This window comes from Anopheles marshallii, chromosome 3, assembly GCF_943734725.1.
Source record: "Anopheles marshallii chromosome 3, idAnoMarsDA_429_01, whole genome shotgun sequence".
Classification (NCBI taxonomy): Eukaryota; Metazoa; Arthropoda; class Insecta; order Diptera; family Culicidae; genus Anopheles; species Anopheles marshallii.
In genome coordinates, this window is record NC_071327.1 from 63,265,410 (window position 1) to 63,284,946 (window position 19,537).

A 19,537-nucleotide genomic window follows, 5' to 3' on the forward strand; every position below is an offset into this window, starting at 1 on the left:
AAACCTTGTTGTCAATTCGTTACAATTTAGCATCCCCGCTAATACGCTACACCCTCTCTCGCTGCCAGCTATTTGTACAGATTTATTGATTTGCTCAACAGCGCGAAATATCGCAACGTGCGTAAAACCCATGAACAGAGTTCGTAATATTACGCTTGTAATCCTGATGCAAAAGTACTCGGACACGAGCGAAATAGAGTTTGCAACGTTTATGTATAACAGGCCAAGTTTGTTTTTCGGCCTACCATTGCCTATTTTCATGCGAAACTAACAACATCACTGCGCGTTGTGTGTTGCTCGGTTCCATGAAATCTTTTCCAGTGTCAGGACCCTCAACCTCGCCCGCGCACTGTGTACACAGCCTGTTTGGACATGTGTTCGCTAGCGTGCGCTGTCTCCGAATTCTCAGAATTGGGCACCGTCGGCGGATGACATGGCATTGAATGTATTGCGGGCCGTAGTAGCACATCGAACGATCGTACCTATTGTCATATTTCTAGCTAGCGCATCTCAAGCCAGTCATCAGCAGCGTTAATAAGGATGGGATATTCGAGAGTGGCTTGGTGCGTGCTGTTACTGCTACAGGTAAGGCTAGGCCGAACACTTCCGACGACACGCTTTCCCCAAACATTTACCGAAAACCAAACCTTCCCAAACCCGGCCCCATTCGCAGTACACCGCGGCGGAACCACGTCCCGATTTTGCACTCGGCGTAACCGTGCAGGGCTCGAGCAGGGTCGGAATCGCCGCCAACGATGCGAAAACAATCATTTCCGGTGTGAAAAAGTCCGCCGTAGACTATGTCGTTCGTTCCGAGTTGCCGCTGCTGCCGAGCGTGCTGACGATCGTGAAGGACGTGGCGGGCCAGTTTCAAACGCTGGCCACTACGCTGGTCACCAGCATCACTACGCTAGCGAGCGATTCCAGCGGCAATGTCGATACCGTGTTCGGGGCAGCAGTTGATGCGGTCACCAACACGATTACGTTCGCGGACGTAACGTTGCCGACGCTTACGGCCCCCCTCGTACCGCTGATCGGTAGGCCACTGCTGGAAAAATTCCAGGACAGCTTGCAGCACATCAGCAAAGCGCTGGTGCCAATGAAATCGCGCCTCAACGATCTGAAAACCGGTGCTCAGAATGCTGTCACGGAGGCTGGTAGTACCACCGATATAGCGACGGCCATCATCTTGAAGAATCTCAAACGGTCTGTAATAGCGCAGCTCGTGTACGCGCTGCAGCTGCTGCGAGCGACCGTGCCAGTGCTGAAGTACACCGTTGACAGCACGGTTGACGGTATCGCCGTTGCCGACCAGTACATGCTGGATCTCTCCAGCAAGGTAGACAGTACCATTGGTGAGAAGTCGGTAGTCGCCGCCAGTCTGGATGATATTATTGGGGCGATCGATAAAACCATCACCGACACCATGACCGCCATCGGTACCGATCTTGGCAAACTGCAGACGGGCTATGCCGCCCTTGCGAACGTCCGCAGCACTACCAGCGCGGGACAGCTGTCCATGCTGCTGGCAAAGTTTGCAGACAACCTAACCGCACTCGGAACGAAGGATCCCACCGTCCGCACCATACTGAACAGCTTGAAGGATGCAGTGCTCGATGTGTACGATGTTACCGCACCGCTGTTCTTCATCTACGACAGCTATCTGGTGAACTCGCTGATGACGACGCTGGTGGCAAACGGCAAGTACTCGCAGTACTGCTTTTACAAGTACAAGGACTATCTGTTTGCCATGCTCGATACCATCGCGATCGAGGCCAGCGAGTGTGTCGACAAGGAGGTGGCACGGCTGGAATACTTTCGCAAAACGATCGAGCTAATGCTGGAGCTGCTGTTTTTCGACTTTGAAGACATCGCGGGCGATTTGACCACGTGCAATAAAATTGTTGATGCGACCAACTTGGAAGAATGTACCACTTCGGTAAGTGCGATGCGACGGGTGTAAAGAGAGGTGGGGAGTGGGGGGGGGGGGGGGGGAGTTGTTATTACATTTGTCTAACATCTTCTCTCGATCATCAGCTTGCAGCGATCTACACAAAGCTGGAGACAGCATTCGAAGCGATGTTTGCGCTCGGGTATGATGTCGTGAGCCGTGAAGTTAAGGCTACCAGCTACAGGTTGAAGATTTGCATGCGTTTGTCTCAGTCCTCGCTCGGCAATACGGAAATTCCCATGCTGATGGCAAAGATTACCGATTGCGACGAGTTCGGCCCATTGCAGCAAAACGATTAAGCAACTAGAGGAAATAAAGCGAACTTTATAATGTTATTCGGTTGTTTCATTCCAACATTGGAAGGGAGTGTTAGAGCTTGTTTAGGGATGGCTTCGCAAGCAACATTTCCAGCGTAACAATAAAAAGCTGACAAAACATTGGATGTACGCTCATTTTATGTGTCCATACCGCTCGCCTCCAGAGAGAAGCAAGTTGCCGCTCGTATTCATTCAGCTCCGTTATGGAATTTTCGGCAACCACTCGACTCGCCCATAAAGCATCCATCTACCCTGTAACCTTCACAACAGACGGTTTCGGCTGATTTGCGCGTGAGAAGTGAGAAGGGAAGAATCTGCACTGCAAATCTCGGACTAGCCGCGCACTGCATGTCTGGTTTGGCGTGAATCTTTGCACAGCTGGAATGAGACACGGAACGAACAGACATACATCGCACACTGCGCAACACTTTTCCAGCTGGATCAGCATCGGTTCACCACGTAGCAGTATTCCCCAGCCAATTGGTGGTGAGATTTGGTTAGATTTGCCCCATACTGGTAGCTCTAGTTGAAGTTGGTGTTGCCCATTAATCGCTCCGGAAGACGAACGTGGTATCGCAATGATGCGCTTGCTAGCGTTAGCTCTGTGCGTGCAGAGCCTAGTGCAGGTGGGCATCATCATGAGCACGGGATGCGCTGGCTGTACATCAACTCATACTTGTGTCACTTTCTGTGTTCCGTAGATTCTGCCGATGGCTATGGCGAAACCTGACTTTGGCATCGGCCTGTCGATCACAAGCAGCGGAAAGGTGTCGACTGCTGCCGATAATGCACAAACCGTGCTGGAAGCGGTGGACGACAATACGCCGTTTACCGCAGAGGCCAACTACAAGGCATTGCAACCGTTGGCGAACGTTATGGATAAGGTCGCATCAGTGACAGTGAGCCTGGGCAGCGAGCTGGTGCCACTCGTTACGAGCCTGGTGTCCGATGTGTCCGGCGATGTGGCTGCAGTGTTCACAACCGTGTTTACGAAGATCACTGACGTTAAGAATGCGATCGGCACACAGCTTCCCACAGATATTGCCGAGATAAAAAATATCTTCAAAACTCACTTCAAAAGCGAAGGTCTAGACTACATACCCAAGCAGCTAACCGATGGCTTCAACCGGATCGTGGAAGGATTGACCGATCTCTCGACGAAGCTGCAGGCGCTCAAGAAGGCCATCGACGATGCCGCTACGGCGGCTGGTGGCGTAACGTCACTGACCGATTCGCTAGTGAAGAAATACGTCAAACCGGCGTTCGTGTACAATGTCGTGTTTTCCATCAACCAGCTGAAGGCCTACCTGCCGTTAGTGAAGTTCACGATCGACAGTACGCTCGAGAACCTTAATCTAGCCGACGATTACCTGTTGCTGGTGTTCCAAGCTTTGCAGCAGTCGGGCGATACTACCACAACGGCGATTAATTCCGTCAAAACCGTTACGGATGCGATATCGAGCCAGGTTAAGTCTGACCTCGATATGTACTACGGTGATTTTAACATTATGAAGGGCGAAATTCAGGACCTCACTCAAATTACCAGCTCACCAGATATTAGCAAGGTAAGCGATGCGGTGGGCAGCTTTAGTACGTCATTTGGCACTCTCTCCACTACCCGCTATCCAGCGATGGATACGCAGCTGACCAAGCTCATCGACACGATTTCAAAAGCCCTTGCCGTGAATTCCAACCCAGGCCAGATATCGTCCGATCTGCTCGACAGTCTCATTCTAACTGTGATTGAGAATGGCAAATACGCACAGTTCTGTTTTAACAAATATTTCGGACTGGTGTTTGGGTTTATCACCTCACTCGCGGACAGCGCAGGACTGTGTTTCGACAAAGAGATTCCACGCCTGAAAGTACTGCAAGACACCTTATCGACTGCTAAGGAGCAGCTGTGGACGGATTTCTCGTCTATATCCGCGGAATTTACATTGTGCGATATGTTGACCACCCAATCGAAGCTGAACGCATGTGTTCTAGCGGTAAGTGCCATTTTTCCACCGTTGTGCTTATTCAGTGTGCTCATGCATCTGTTCTATTCCAACGCAGGTTTCCGGCTTCTACAACAATATTGCCACTCAGTTCGGGTTAAAGATTCAGTTTTTGTTTGATTTGCTTGAATCGGAAACGGTGGCAAGCGCTAATCGGTTCCTGATTTGTATCGAGCTGGTGAAGATGAATCTGGTGGAGATGACCGAATCGACCCTAACCAACGAAATCCGAAGCTGTGCCATGGATGGTCCAACGGCGGATGACTAAACCAACCAATAAGGATTATCAACAGTACTTTAACAGAGATAAACGAATCTGAAAATAAAGTATCACACTACTTAACGCTCTCGAGAAAAGCTTCATACAGCGAGAAAAGCTTGGCGTGTTTGTACTCCTTTTCAATTGTTGTTTTGGTAACTCACAGTGTGTCCAACCGGTATTACTACACCGTTCGATACGCTCAGTGCCCTTCCGTTGAATGTGGGTGACATCTTTTAGGCTGTAACGCACCATCTCTTCCCTGTTCTAAGGCAAACTACAGTCCGGCGCTCCACCGACAATGGTTGAGCTATTCATCAACAAACATTAGCTCGATATAGCTTCCTCCAAAACGGTGGACTATGTACAGGAAAATGACGACGAAAACGAAAATGAATGATTGGATAGTTTATAAATTTTTAGTTTTTAGTTTATAAATAAAAAGCATTGATTTTCCGCTTTCCGTAGTAGTGCGTTGATGGTGCTTCATATACAAGTAGTCCTAAGTAGCGACTGGTGGAAAACACCTGCAAGTGTTACTGTGGTACGTTTATATTATTTATTTAAAGACAAAATCATCACAACAATACATCATTGATAGTGCGTTCGGTTCGCCAAACTTCAATCTCCTGAGAGTATTTGGTGCAGATTTAAAAATAACAGAGATAAGCGAGGAAGTGAATCGCTCATGTGTTACGGCAGGAGATGACAACATTGCCATCACCGTGCACGGCAGTTTAGTGGTGCCGTGACCAGGATGTAATGGAAAACATAGATTATATTGAATTGTCGTTTGTTATTCCCGCGACATTAGTTCATTTAATAAGCACGAAATTAAATCTCGATTGAGGAACAAAGTCATTTAAAATCGGTTATAGAATTAATGTAGTAAGATCGTTATAAAGTAATGTATTACTACGAACGGCAAATTAGCACTAAAAGGTGTTAATGCTCTGAACATTATTGATAAAAATCATTAAAAAGAACTATACGAGGTCTGCTGGAAGCATGAAAATCCACTTGCACTCCTCCATTAGGAGGAAGTCACTTATCATTCATATGTTTCGAGTTCGATTGGCAAATGGTCATATTTAATCAACAGTTGGTTTCAACTTTATTATTCACAGCCCCCTAGAAAGTACCGGCAGGCGGGTTCGATTTCCCCCAAGCGTACGCTATTTATCGCCAATTCAAACCGACATTTGTGCTCGCGGTGCAATGATAGTACACGGTGCAAGCGTTGGGCAAAGATACACCCGAACGGACGCCGGTTGCCACCGCTGTCGGTACACTCGCTTAGCAAGAAACAGTTTATATGATTTACAGATTATTAATAGACAATCATTTGAAGCCGTCGTCGCAAGCGATCGTGCGACCATCCAAATCGAGGGAGATCCTCAGCAGCATTTCGCTTTCCACCACCCCCCGGTGTACTGCTCGATTTGGAAAAATGGTACGTTGCTGAGTCTTTACGAAACGTCGACCCCATCCGGCGTCGGTGCTGCCTCCTGTTCCCGTCCCGAGTTCTGCACCGGAATGGCAACGCAAGTAGTACGGCATTAGGGCCGCTATAAATACCCTCCCCCAAAGCATTGGTGGGCATCAAAACGAGACCGACTCTTCCTGCGATCGACCGCACTGGTTGCACGAGGTTGGATTCCTCCTGGGAGGATGCCAGGCGGTCGATGCGTCGCCGTCTCGGAGCTACCACCGCTGCCGAAGGTGGCGCAGTCGGGCGGCTATTATTAACGTTATTATGTTGAGAAATGTTTAAAATTAAAATATTATTTTCAACCCAAACGTACGTAATCAGATACGGCCAGCGCGCAAATCGAAACCGCGCAATTGGAGGATACGATCGCTTTACCATGCTTTCCGGTTCTGTTGTCCCTTGCGATCGTCACATCCAGTCAAAATGGTGGAGGGAAGCATGGAAGCCGAAAAAAAAAAAATTACTCGTCTGATGGCACAACGAGCAAATAGGGTGGAGGTGGTTGCACCGTTTAGCACACATCAGCAAAGTGGAAGTGATCGGAACACGACCACAGCACGCCGGTGGAGACGAAACGTGAGAGATGAGTTAATTAAATGGTGAATTATTTTGCGCTTTCAGCATCGACGCCGGACAGACGCTAGCCAAGTGTTGTGCGCACATTGCTGCATCGCTGGCTGGCACACAAACACACGCATTAAGGTTCATTCGTCCGATCGCATGTGGTTGTGCATCATCGTTGGGTGGGGAAAAGTGTAACGAGGCCAAAAATTGCCACCGGTACCGAGGCAATAAATCACCACCGAGAGTGGTTCCTTTTATGGCACAAGCGATTAAAGGGATGATTAAGCAGGGTGGATGTTTAATTTTTATTTTAAGCCAATTATTACACAGCAAATTACATTAAAAATTTAACCACAGCAATGCTAATATTCACGCCATACATTTAACATTTCAAAAATGATCGTAAAATGAAAATAATAAATGAAAATCTTTATTAATATCAGTTTGGAATATATGTGAGGTTAGAATTAGTCTTTGCTCATTATTTCTTACAGTTTTGATCTCGAAACATTATTTTGTTAGTGTATTCCAACTTGCCAATACCCACCACAAAGCTTACAAGAAATCTTTAAAGTTGGTGCCGTGACCAGGATACAGAAACTGTTATGTGATCTTGCAGAGTGCAATGTTGAGTGTTGATGTTAACATTAAGAGTCACAATTTAAGAAAGAATTTGTACATACCAATAGCAATGTTTGCCCCAAGTAACAAAGTAAAAACTGCGTAATTAAATTTTCTAAGGTCGCTGCATCGTTTCGTGGCGCCACGTGCAATTGTCCAACTGACAGGTGAGCAAGCCAGCTAACTGACAGGTAGCCGCGCGCTATGGAACGGCCACCAATACGCCACGCATGTCGTAACTTAATAAACGCCATCGCACTCCAAACGGGTTGCCCGTTCGCGGGCTGTTCACAACTGTCCGCCGGACTAGTGGGTGAGCCACGTCCCGCCCAAGAACTAATACCACGCCAAACGGTAAAGATCCAGCGCAGCAGCGTACTAGTCAGGCATGATTTTAACTCGATTTGACGTGACATTGATTAACGTGTCCGAAGCCGCAGCGAGTTGGTGGAGATTATAGGTGCACGGTGACTGAAGCACGGTCCCCCCGGAAGGATGTCATCGATCTGGGCTGCTTCAGGACGGTAAGTAATTGTGGTTTTAAATACAAAGAGCGCACGATTCAATGGTCAAGAATTTAAAAACTTTATTTATCATGTAAGTTTCACACGAAAAAAATGCATAAGACGTTACAAAATAATTAAATGCGGAAATGTCATATGTCAACTTTTTAATCGTGTCAACTCGACAATGTTTTATATTAATCGACATCGTATAAAAACTCGTCTCTGTCCCGGGTGGGCTCCACTGAAATGTGTGATCCATCGGTCACGTGTCGCTGACGATGATGGCCATTTAACTTACAACCATCGTACTTTGCTCGCCGCGGTGTAAACACGATGATTTTTACTACCCTCCGTAAGATGGGCGGCACACGAAACGGGACCACCGAGTTGGCTATGATGAACCGGCTCATTAGTGTCACTCAGCCGATTCGGAGAAGTCGAGCTGCGCTCGAGAAAGCGAGAGAGCGAAAGAATAATAGGGAGGAAAACAAAACCATCGTGAGTGAACTCTATTAGAACAAAACAATGTGGGTACATATTCACAACTTTTTCAACCTCCCCCGTGCGATGAAATGGTGTATGTGCATCGGTGATAAATGAGCGAAAAACTGCATTCAAGGGTGCATCATAGAATGAGTTGAAGCATACGCACACACACACACGTGCACTTTTTGCGTTTATTCTTCGGGTTCGATTGCTACCATTACTTTTAATTTGACAACATCGTCGTTAATCGGTGCGACTCATGCTCACCAGGGATGGCCGGAGATGCGCAACAGGCAGGAAATTTCCATCCTCATTTAGCAGCCTGTTAGCAATCAACGCTGCACGTGCATTATGCGCTCGTTAGCGTAAGTGATAATTTCATTCTTTCTGTTACTGTTCGCGTTTTGCTGTTCACCATTCTATCATGTCTGACACATTGCACCACGAAAACTTAATGCTACCGCACTTTCTCCACCACTATCCATCGGTAGGAAAAATGGGAAGACAACCGGAAGGTTTCCATATCGGGGGTAAACGCTCAAGGTCACCCGATGGAGGCGCATGGTTGTTGTTATGGCTGAAGGTCAAACGGTGCTGGTGCGATGAATGTCCAAGCGGTGTGCGGGCACGTGAGTCTCGTCAGTGTTGTGAGCGCTGTGGGTGAATGAGCCGGGATGGTAATTACACGCGACACGCGGTGCTTCTTCATTCCGTGAAAAGTCACGTCGGGGCAATGTCAAAGCATGGTGCCCGCTGGTCGACAAGTGTGAGGAACGATTTCATTCAGCGTTTAATGGAGCAGCTTTTACATATGAAACTTTTTTTTTCTACAACTGAATAATTTATTTTGCTTTATAGCTCGTTGGTTGGATTTATAACAAAAATTGCAAATTTATGGTAAAGTGCCTCGTAGATCGAACACATTGATCGGAGTTAGGGTTTCATCTGGACCAGAACTGAATATTCGGTCAAAATTAGTCTAGAATTTATTTTTTCTAACTGAAACTTATAAAAAACGTGTGATACTAATACGAATACGATTTTATAGTATCACATTTAAAGTAATCTTGTAAAAACACTACCAAACTAAATAACAAACGCACGAATTAGAGCAAACCCTAATTAACCAAGGTAAAGGAAAGTGTATTACCTGATTAGACATTTAAAATAGTAGTTTTGTTTTGGAAAAAAAATTCAACCCAATCTATCCGTCAGTTTCGAAATCTTACTATTTACGCTGAGCACAAAATTGTCCGCTGTTTTCAACCTTTCGATAGTGCTATTGATTGATTCGATAATCGATGGAAGGCAAACCTTCCAGGCAGTAACGGCACGTGCAATATCGTGAACTGTTTTCAAGCTTACGTACTTTCGAAGCACCTCGGCAGACAAACTGACCGTACCTGCTTCCTTTACCGCGGCCTTTATCGCACTCTGTAGTGATGTTACGCTCGCACTCAATTGATTCAACCCGCTGCGAACACAGCCGAAACCATCCTTGAGGCGATCCGGTACGTAATGGTTGATCAGGATTTCCAACCCGCTTAGCTCTAGCGGAAGTGTGCTGCTGATGTAGTTCTGTGTTGCGGTAATCCCATCGACGACTGCTTGGAAGTTGTTGGCTGTATCACCCGATGCGTCACGGGCGAGAGCAACCAATGGTACAACGACGGATCGGTCAATGCTTGCAGTGAATCTGGCGAACGTTCCCAGCTGGACCAAGGTCGCCTGAAGTTTCGCATAGTTTGACGTGAGGGAGGTGTTTAAGCGATTCGTGGCCGTTTGTAGCAGGGCGCTAGTTTGATCGGACACATCGATCACTTGCGAGCTACCCGATACTGCTCCCGGAAGACCAAAGTCCGGTACTGGACCGGAGAGAGCTCGCTAGAAATAAGCAATCATTTAAAATATGACACATGCCGAACAACTTTCGAGCGACTCACCTCTGCAAGAAGAAGCACTAATACGGAATAAGTTAAAGACATTATTGTACAATCCACTACACTGCTACATATCTGTACAAAACATCCGAGCTGTATGGAACACTCGCCTTAGCAGACGGAATACATCAACGGCAGACACAGTGTTTGTGTATTTTCTGTAGCAATTGTTTAAACATTTGCTCAAAAAAACACACGCAAAACAAAGCAAACTCAGATTCGATATCATGCAGCGATATTGTTTTCGTGTGGCTAGTTCAAAATAAAATGAAGGAATAGCTGCACGTCTGAACGCGATGCACACAAAATCTTTAAATGATTGGCCACTTCTGTTTGAAGGTCGCGCCACTGATGGACATGTATGATCAGCAGGGGTGTGGGAGGGGGGGGATTACCCTCTAGTACTTTACAGCTAATAATCTGCCGTCGCAAAGGAGAAGTCGTTAAATGAAGCAGTGACGAAAACAACGAAACGTATCGGCCGCGTTGGCCTTCTCGTCACCGTTGTGACATTTCCTGACCCAACCGCAAAGCTGTGCTGCTACCATTATCGTTTGGTAAACGTCCGCAAGCAATCGATGCGCGGGATTGGTAAGCGATCGCTTATCCATCGGGCAGGAAGAGTTGTTTATGGACAATCGTTTTGCTTCGGAAGCTGTCAAACCCCGGGTGGTTGTTCTACCCAAAAATGCGGCAAGCGACCGGTCAAGGTTAAGATGATGCTCCCACACTATCGGATCCTCTGCCCCAAAAACCATTTACACGATCGGGAAACGATAGACGCGCGGTGCAGTTTGGTTCTCTGTCACCCATCACAGAGCAGAGCCCACGTAACCCAATCTTGCCGATTTGCGCGTCGCACGTTAAAATTGGTTTCGAGTGAAGATTGATTACTGCGGGCCGGGTCGCAACGGTGTCACCTTGTCGCACAACGATTGTATTGTTTGCATTACTGGTGACGGCCTGTGGAATGGTAACAACTGTCAAAGTAGCTATTGGGTGTCGTTTCCGTTGATGGAATATTTGCCTTGTGAGGGATCCAGATATTTGTGGCATGGAAGAGTATTATATCTCTACGAAACTATGAGAACATAGGTCATGGGCGCGATGCAGATATCGATTGGAGTTCCCAACGCGGTGGTCGAGTCGTATGTCGTGCATCAGCAGTGCGGCGAGATTACCATAAGCCTGATGAAGAATCGCCGACTTATATTAAGCTGTGTAGTTTAACTGAGCTTTCAAGTGATCATACTAAATGTCCGATCTTGGTTTCTACAAAGTGTCTCCCGAAGGTCTTAAAGGTTTTGTGTCAGCCAAACTTGCTTATAAGGCAATAAAATCGACCTAATGTCCGATCATTATCTCTGCCTGCTCAAGGATGCCCTGCCCTGACCTTGAACAACCTTGAATTTTGAGAAGAATTCCCCAGGGCCTGTAGAAATTTCGGAAAGAGTGAGGACAAACTAACCTGATTGCACCGTAATCTGGACTAGAATTGATTTTTATCTCGAACCTCAGACGTGATCTGCATCGATGACTTCATGGACTGACCTCTTCAAGTATCGGATATGATGCTATGATGAATATATCCTGCTCAAGGATGCCCTGCCCTGACCTTGAACAACCTTGAATTTTGAGAAGAATTCCCCAGGGTCTGTAGAAATTTCGGAAAGAGTGAGGACAAACTAACCTGATTGCACCGTAATCTGGACTAGAATTGATTTTTATCTCGAACCTCAGACGTGATCTGCATCGATGACTTCATGGACTGACCTCTTCAAGTATCGGATATGATGCTATGATGAATATATCCTGCTCAAGGATGCCCTGCCCTGACCTTGAACAACCTTGAATTTTGAGAAGAATTCCCCAGGGTCTGTAGAAATTTCGGAAAGAGTGAGGACAAACTAACCTGATTGCACCGTAATCTGGACTAGAATTGATTTTTATCTCGAACCTCAGACGTGATCTGCATCGATGACTTCATGGACTGACCTCTTCAAGTATCGGATATGATGCTATGATGAATATATCCTGCTCAAGGATGCCCTGCCCTGACCTTGAACAACCTTGAATTTTGAGAAGAATTCCCCAGGGTCTGTAGAAATTTCGGAAAGAGTGAGGACAAACTAACCTGATTGCACCGTAATCTGGACTAGAATTGATTTTTATCTCGAACCTCAGACGTGATCTGCATCGATGACTTCATGGACTGACCTCTTCAAGTATCGGATATGATGCTATGATGAATATATCCTGCTCAAGGATGCCCTGCCCTTGAACAACCTTGAATTTTGAGAAGAATTCCCCAGGGTCTGTAGAAATTTCGGAAAGAGTGAGGACAAACTAACCTGATTGCACCGTAATCTGGACTAGAATTGATTTTTATCTCGAACCTCAGATGTGATCTGCATCGATGACTTCATGGACTGACCTCTTCAAGGCTCTTCATCGGATGTGATGCTATGATGAACGTGCAAATTGGAGGATGTCTTCAATTTTAAATGTTATAGTATTTATTTATATGTGTTTTTCTTTATAAAATGTCTATTAGCCGCACCCTGGAAGCACCTGGTTGTATTATGATAACGTTCACGGTCCATTCTGAGCACAGCGCTCAATATCGGTCTTCAAGGATTGTGCTGCACCGTCCACAATCTGGTACTGCAACACTCGCACACAGGCCAGTAACCGATTTTTACTAGCACTGGCCTCCGCCGACGCGGTAGAGAACAGGTTTAATAACGTGGTTCGGAAGTTATTTGCTACTACAACGTAATAATCAGCGACCTGAAAATAGGGGAAGTAAAAAACAAATTCATACTAGCGCACCGCACCTCCCCAACCCAAATCGCTGCCCACACTAACCATATCGACGCAGTCATTACGCGCAGTCGCGTTTGGCGTAGAATCGCACACACCCAGCTCGGAGGTAAAGTCAGCCAGATCGAACAACAGTAGCGGAACCATTGCAAGCAATGTTGTGCGCAGTTGCTGAAGTCGCATCACCTCCTTGCTAACGCAAGATTCCACGCCTAGCAGACCGGTGTTGGCGAGTCCAAACACTAGCTCCTCGTATTTGTAGAAGCAGTACCGTGCGTACGGACCGCTGGCAATAAGGGTGCGCACCAGGGTGGCTACTACATCCGAGTTGTTCACCGTCGGTGTGCTTCCATTTGGTACCAGCACATTGCCCAACTGCTGGGCAATGTCGGCCAGCGATGCGGCCAACGCTGGCCCGAGCGAGTTCAGCTGTGACAGCGTGCTGCTGAAGGAGGACATCACTTGTACCACCTTTCCGTATGACATCAACGAGGCCAGGTTGTTAAATGATGACACTTCGCTCTGGACGGTGTTAAATCGGGTAACAACAGTGCCAACGGCGTTGTACACGGCAGTGTTAAGGGAGCTGGTTGCAGCTGTTATCAGATTTACGTATTGCAATGGTTCCTGCACGTTTTGGGATTCCTGCGTTAGGCGCACTACGAATTGATCGGCTAGCGCAATATTTTCCACCGTTGTAGTGAGCGTGTACGTCACCAGCGGGAGGTAAGCCCGCAAAGTACGCACCGCATACACTACCTGGTACACCAGCTTTGGTCGAATGGTCGTTGGAGAGCACACGTCCGGCTCGCTCAGACCGAGAACCGCTGTTACGGCGCTTTGAAGGGCTTGCAGGGCCCTGGTCAACTGCTGTAGACCGCTACCGACACGACCCAAAGACTCAGCAAACTGCGTCGGTAGGGCGCCACTCCTAACTATCGAACCCATCTGCGAGTTGATCGCATTTAGCCGTGTACTCAAGAAACTACGGAACGTCACTATTTCGCCAAGCACGGCATCGAAAAGGTTCACATCGGCAGCGGCACTCGAGGGTGCAAGCGATGCCAGTGGGCTTAATACATCTTCCAACAGCTCGGTGACCGTTCCACCGACTTCCTGCGTGAGTTGCAGCAGATCCAATAGTCCCGGATAGTTGGAGGTGAGTGTTAATTGCAGGTTGGCTTGGATATCCGCAACGGTCAGCTGAGTTTCACCGATCGCTCCCGTGACACGTCCCGTGCCGAACAGTGTGGCTTGGAGTGCGAAATCGGGCCGTGGCTCACCAGATACGGTACACTAAGGAATGGTAAGAGTTTGGCAACCGGTACGAGCATACCTGTCAATAGTGGACAATTTGAGGGAAACTACGGTCTAATACCTGTAGCAGGCAGATCACTCCCAGCGATAACACCCAAGTTCCAAGCATCGTTGCAGGCGGTTGTTGACACACTGTCTGACAGATTAGAGGGCGCTCAGCATAACTTCTTTTATAACAGATTTCGATTCTTACTTCGACCCTCCCCTTATGTGGTAGGGAGGGACGTCCAGGCCCTACGGTTGGTGGACAAACAGAAATCCATCGTGCAGCGAGTAATGCAGCTATGCAAACGCTACGAATATCACTCCAACGAGTCTGCAGGATTGGGCAAACGAAGAAAAACAATAGCTTACGTCTAGCATATCTTCGCCTGATATTTACAATTGGAAAAGACGGTTACTATTGCTTCACTTTTGTACTATTTAGCCTGTTGTTATGCAATGCAGTTGTGACCTTATTTTCCAGACAGTTGTACTGCTTATTGTGATATTATTTTTAGTGTAGGATGAATTGAGTTATATTTTCAATTTTATTTGTTATTCTTAAGTATGTCTCCTTATATTAAAACTTTTTTCTTTAATAAAACATTCCCTTTTTTTAATGTTCCAAAACATGGAACAAAAATTGCAACTTCAACTTCAGAAGATACTTCTTCGGATTTATCGGCACAACAACCTCATAAGGTTTCATATTAATGCCTGCCATTTGTAAGCTCGACTTTATTTTCCCATAACCGGATAGTCAAGTTCTACGCACGGAGGATTAGTTCAGATGGGATTTTGGACCAGGCCCTGTCGTGTAGAGACCGGCACCTTTACCAATACATCACCCAGCCTCCCCTTCAAGTACACCGCCAAAACTCCAAGTGTATCGCTATCTTAAATGAGCTAACCACCTGCTTATCCATGAGTGTATGTTTGTATCTTCGCATGTTCCGTTTGATCGGCAACAGACACATCTTTCCGACACATTTCAACAAACTTCTACGCCCTCCCAACGGAAAGATCAATAGAAAAGGTCACCAGCCAAACGATAGCAGACGCAGGTCAATTTTAGCAACTTGCTCCGTTCACCTTCGATACCATCGCATGCAATTTTGATCCAATCGAGTCAAACTTCACGACCTCCACGTTGGCCAAATCGTCGCCAACCACCACACTCCACCAGTCCCCAGGTCACGCCACGGTACCCGTTTCACGCAAAGCAGGTCGGGCTACTCCTTTGTGCTCTCGATTCTTCCATCCCTTGATTCAGCTCGCGCTAAATTGCCATTGACGATTCGGTCCCATCAACTTCGCATCATCGCAGTGCTGCTGGGTGGTCCGCTATCGATTATTTATTTATGCTTCATCTTTTAGCATAAGCGTCCCATCGTTTGTATCGACCCGCTCGGCTTTCTTTATCACCTTGGTTAATTTCCTCCGCACACCATTATTAACCTCGTTTTTCTTCGTTGCTGGCGTTTGCTTTTTTGGGGCCAGCGTTAAGTGGACCGAGCATCAGCGTATCGTGCCGGTGGGTTCTATGTTGATACACGTACATGTTGCATATCTACAGTTGTTGCTTTTGGTGCGCTTTAGCTTCTTTAGTTTGGTGATACAGGTAACTGCACACATGCACACTTGATTGCGTCTGGTAAGAGAGTCAATGCCAATAATAACCCGAAATACGGAGACTGTTGTCAATATTCATCGATATTCCAACTGCTACGATTGATCCAATGGAATATTATTAGTCACACAATAGAGCAAACAAACAAATATTGGAATAATAGCTAGAATCACCAACAAACGGATGAATTACTTCGATTAAGAGTCATGACTTGACGAAACTCATTATCTACTTACAAGCCATTTTATAAATGCTTTATATGACACCTCCAGTCAGTAAGCCGTGAAGTAGAAGAGGGCAACATACAATCGATGGCATCTCCAGTCTCCAGCTCATCATCATAAATCATTCCGATGTAAATCTCTCGAGCATTGTCATTTATGTCATAAGAAGGATTCCGAACAACGCGTCCACTCGATGTAAGAACTATAATTGACTGGAAGATTGAGACTAGGAACTAATGAACTTACAGTTTAATTTATAGAATTAGATAATTCAAAACATTCAATACAAATTCACTACAAGTGGATACAATTTCTGTAGATTCTGGCAGGTGCTTAAATAATGTACAGATAAACTTGTGCACCGGTAAGCCAAGAACTACAGTTTTTAAGTGTCTGGCTGTGGCAAACGTGATAAACATACAAGAAATGAGAACATTGTGCTTTTTTCTTTCGACATTGTATTTCAATCGATATTGGTTGAACACCATCCGGAGAAGTTTAAAAGCGTGTAAAAAGCTTCTGAGAGATGAAGTTAATTTGATTTTTTTTTTGTCAGAAACACATTTGAAAATATTTTGAAAACAACAACTGTTGATGTTGAACTACTTCACTTCCAGTTTAGATTTAAATTCCTCTAAAAAAATCACTATTTTTTTACAAATATTTATGCAGTTTAGTGATAAAATTCATAAGCGCAATAAAAATGTTGATATGGTCCATCTTTTTCCCACCGTGCGTTGCATTCACGGGATATTCGAGAGTGCCTTTTTCTGCAGGACAAAAACAGCTTCCCAGTAGTTGAGGGGAGAAACGATAGAAAGTCGAAAACTTTGACCGTGTCCATGTCCGCTCGGGTACTGCCAGACAAAGCGAACGGCAAACCGAATGCCGTACGATGCAGCCGGAGTAGTAAGGAGCAGCAAAAAGGACAAAAGTGCTAGAAAATAAAGCCACTGCACTAGTCTCTTTTTTAACAGCCATACACACACAAACACACCCCGTGTACATGGGCTCCATGTCGTTGAACGGAAACGTACGGGGGGGATGGAATTTCCAACCCTCCATCGCTGCCGAAAGCAACAGCTACCACTCGGTGCGAATTCCAATCTGGATGCACTTTGCATCCTGCAGGCAACGTGCAGTGACGGCTAAGCAGGTTAAAGATGAATGCTACTGCTCGGCTGCAACCCCATACGGTCGAAACGGTTGCAGCCGAACCATCGCACAAGCTTCGAGCTCCTGAGCACACCACAAGGATGTAAAAGTTCGAACGAACTACTGCTGGTGCTGCTGCTACGGTGCATCTTATTCCGTACCGGTGCTACATAGTACGAGCGTAACGATCCCGGCATGAAGACGGCAGACAAAGTTCGTCCATCCAGAAGCGTTTGCGGACGGCCAACGGTATGGGAAAGTTACCCAATAGCCGGGTCGAGACCAAACGCCGTGTTCTGGGATGGGAACATGAGACTTACAGCACTGTGTAACCATGAACGACTGTAACTCCAGCCGGCAGAAGAGACGGGAAAATAATAAATCGAGCTTCGAAAGCAGGCGAGACATACGGTGGGCACATCCGACGTGAGTAATGTGGCTGCAGGACGAGCTACAACACCGATGCAGCAATGTGTTAGCAACAGGGGTGATAGTATTGGGAGGTGTTATCATCATTGTACAAGTAATAGCACTACACATTGTCTAACTGGTTGTGCTTTTCTTGGAATGTTTAATATTGCTTTGTTTGGACAAGTGATATATTTTTAGGATTAGATATAATAAAAGTATTTTTAGCATCTGTTATATTTTATTTGTGCTTCAATCATAACATTCTACAAAATTTATTATGTTTTTATAGTTCTTTTTAATTTTTTTAACAACTTTCTGTAGAGGCAGATCGTTTACATCGTGAATTGTCTACAATCGAAGTGAAGAGCTTTATTTAATTAAGCAATTTTTAAATAATAACATCTAAAAATGCAATTTGCATTAAAGAACAACATAAGCTTTAAGTAAAAATGTATAACCATGTCAAACAAAGGGAAAGTGTTATAAGATTGGAACAAGACTGAAACAACAGATGAGATTGAAACAAGAGAACACAATACGATAAGAAACAAGCAAATATGGCGCCTCAGTAAAACAAATACACTGTTTTTTTTAATTATGGAAAGCAACACACACGACATTTCACAGGAAAAACAAATTTACAATAACACAAAATAAATTCAACGCACAGGTGACAGAATTAAACTTTAAAGCAAATATCCATCATCAACCCAGTCGCAGCCGTTCGTTCTGCCGAGATTTTCGGTTTGTGTTTATTAATTCCAATAACAAAACCTCTCCTAAATCATACGCAAATAAATAAACAAATAGCAAACGGTTTTCGTATCATCCACCTGGATGCGACCGCTCCTGCCACGGGTCCCGGTGAAAAAGCGTGAACCCTTCTCGCGGGACTGTTATTTCAAGCCCATCATCCTTCCACCGAAGGCAATGGCAATGTTTCCATCGAATATTCACTAAGCACATATATGCATATGTTTGCCGCCCCTGTCCAATATCCTCCCTTCGAGTGCTTCTCGGGAACCCTTACTCTTTCGAGTGAGAGAGAGAGAGAGAGAGAGAGCGAGAGTCACACACGCACACGGTACTTGAATTGAACCATCTTTCGGGGAGGCTTAACTTCGCCCTTCCCTTCAACATCATCCCCCATTCGGTGAAAGGAAACTCTGCTCTCGCAACGAACGAGTCCTTGATGGAGCGCCACCGAACAGACCTCACACGCAGTCATACCGGGAAACCATATTCACGAAAAATAACGCCACACAGTGTTGCACATCGGCACGAATGCTTTCTCCCTTGTATTGTGTGACAGCATGGTGGCAATCCTTCGTTTTTTGTCAACCAAAGCATACGGGTTGGGTTTGGTGATGACGTTTTTTTTTTATTTTTGGCAGCAGACCGTACAGTAACGTAGATGAAACGGTGGTACAAACGCAAGGAAAATGTTCCGGTGGTTGGTGGTTTCAACTTTACCTGTGCAGTAAAGGGAAACAATACTCCAATCCCCGTATCAGGCACCATCCATCGGTCAAGTACCAGGCACCTCCATCGCAAACTGTGGAAGCTTTTTGCTCAACAGCACTGCTCACAGTTTCCCTTTCAAAAGCAGTACTCTCCTTCGTTCCCAAATCATTCCATGTCTTTGTCACTCTTTCAATCATTGCCTCCCACTCTCCCACACTCTATTTTATCATCGCTCTTGCTCTGTCTTACTTCATTCGTTCGTAAAAGTAAACAACAACAAAAATCGGCTCACTCTAAAGCTCTGTTGTGAGCTCCGTAAAAGCACCACACATTATCATATCATCCAAAACTTTTCATTTATGCTGCGTTGTGTTCATACCCTCTCCGCTCCGCTC

The 19,537-nt window shown here is 45.9% G+C and overlaps 4 protein-coding genes across 4 annotated transcripts; 2 read left to right on the plus strand and 2 right to left on the minus strand.

Annotated features, from left to right (window-relative positions):
- The first annotated feature begins 540 nt into the window (after positions 1–540).
- On the plus strand, positions 541–2,250 carry LOC128715217 (uncharacterized). The gene is made up of 3 exons (XM_053810099.1): positions 541–585; positions 674–1,939; positions 2,038–2,250. Exons 1-3 carry the CDS (start codon positions 541–543, stop codon positions 2,248–2,250), a joined length of 1,524 nt encoding a protein of 507 aa, XP_053666074.1.
- Positions 2,251–2,846: 596 nt separating this feature from the next.
- On the plus strand, positions 2,847–4,536 carry LOC128715215 (uncharacterized). Its single transcript, XM_053810097.1, has 3 exons — positions 2,847–2,894; positions 2,970–4,259; positions 4,327–4,536. Exons 1-3 carry the CDS (start codon positions 2,847–2,849, stop codon positions 4,534–4,536), a joined length of 1,548 nt encoding a protein of 515 aa, XP_053666072.1.
- A 4,854-nt stretch (positions 4,537–9,390) lies between these two features.
- On the minus strand, positions 9,391–10,181 carry LOC128712983 (uncharacterized). Its single transcript, XM_053807848.1, has 2 exons — positions 10,140–10,181; positions 9,391–10,080 (listed from the first exon to the last, which is right to left on the minus strand). The coding sequence occupies exons 1-2, from the start codon at positions 10,179–10,181 to the stop codon at positions 9,391–9,393; spliced, it is 732 nt and encodes a 243-aa protein (XP_053663823.1).
- Positions 10,182–12,728: 2,547 nt separating this feature from the next.
- On the minus strand, positions 12,729–14,385 carry LOC128715367 (uncharacterized). The gene is made up of 3 exons (XM_053810251.1): positions 14,338–14,385; positions 13,005–14,255; positions 12,729–12,926 (listed from the first exon to the last, which is right to left on the minus strand). The coding sequence occupies exons 1-3, from the start codon at positions 14,383–14,385 to the stop codon at positions 12,729–12,731; spliced, it is 1,497 nt and encodes a 498-aa protein (XP_053666226.1).
- Between the last annotated feature and the right edge of the window lie 5,152 nt (positions 14,386–19,537).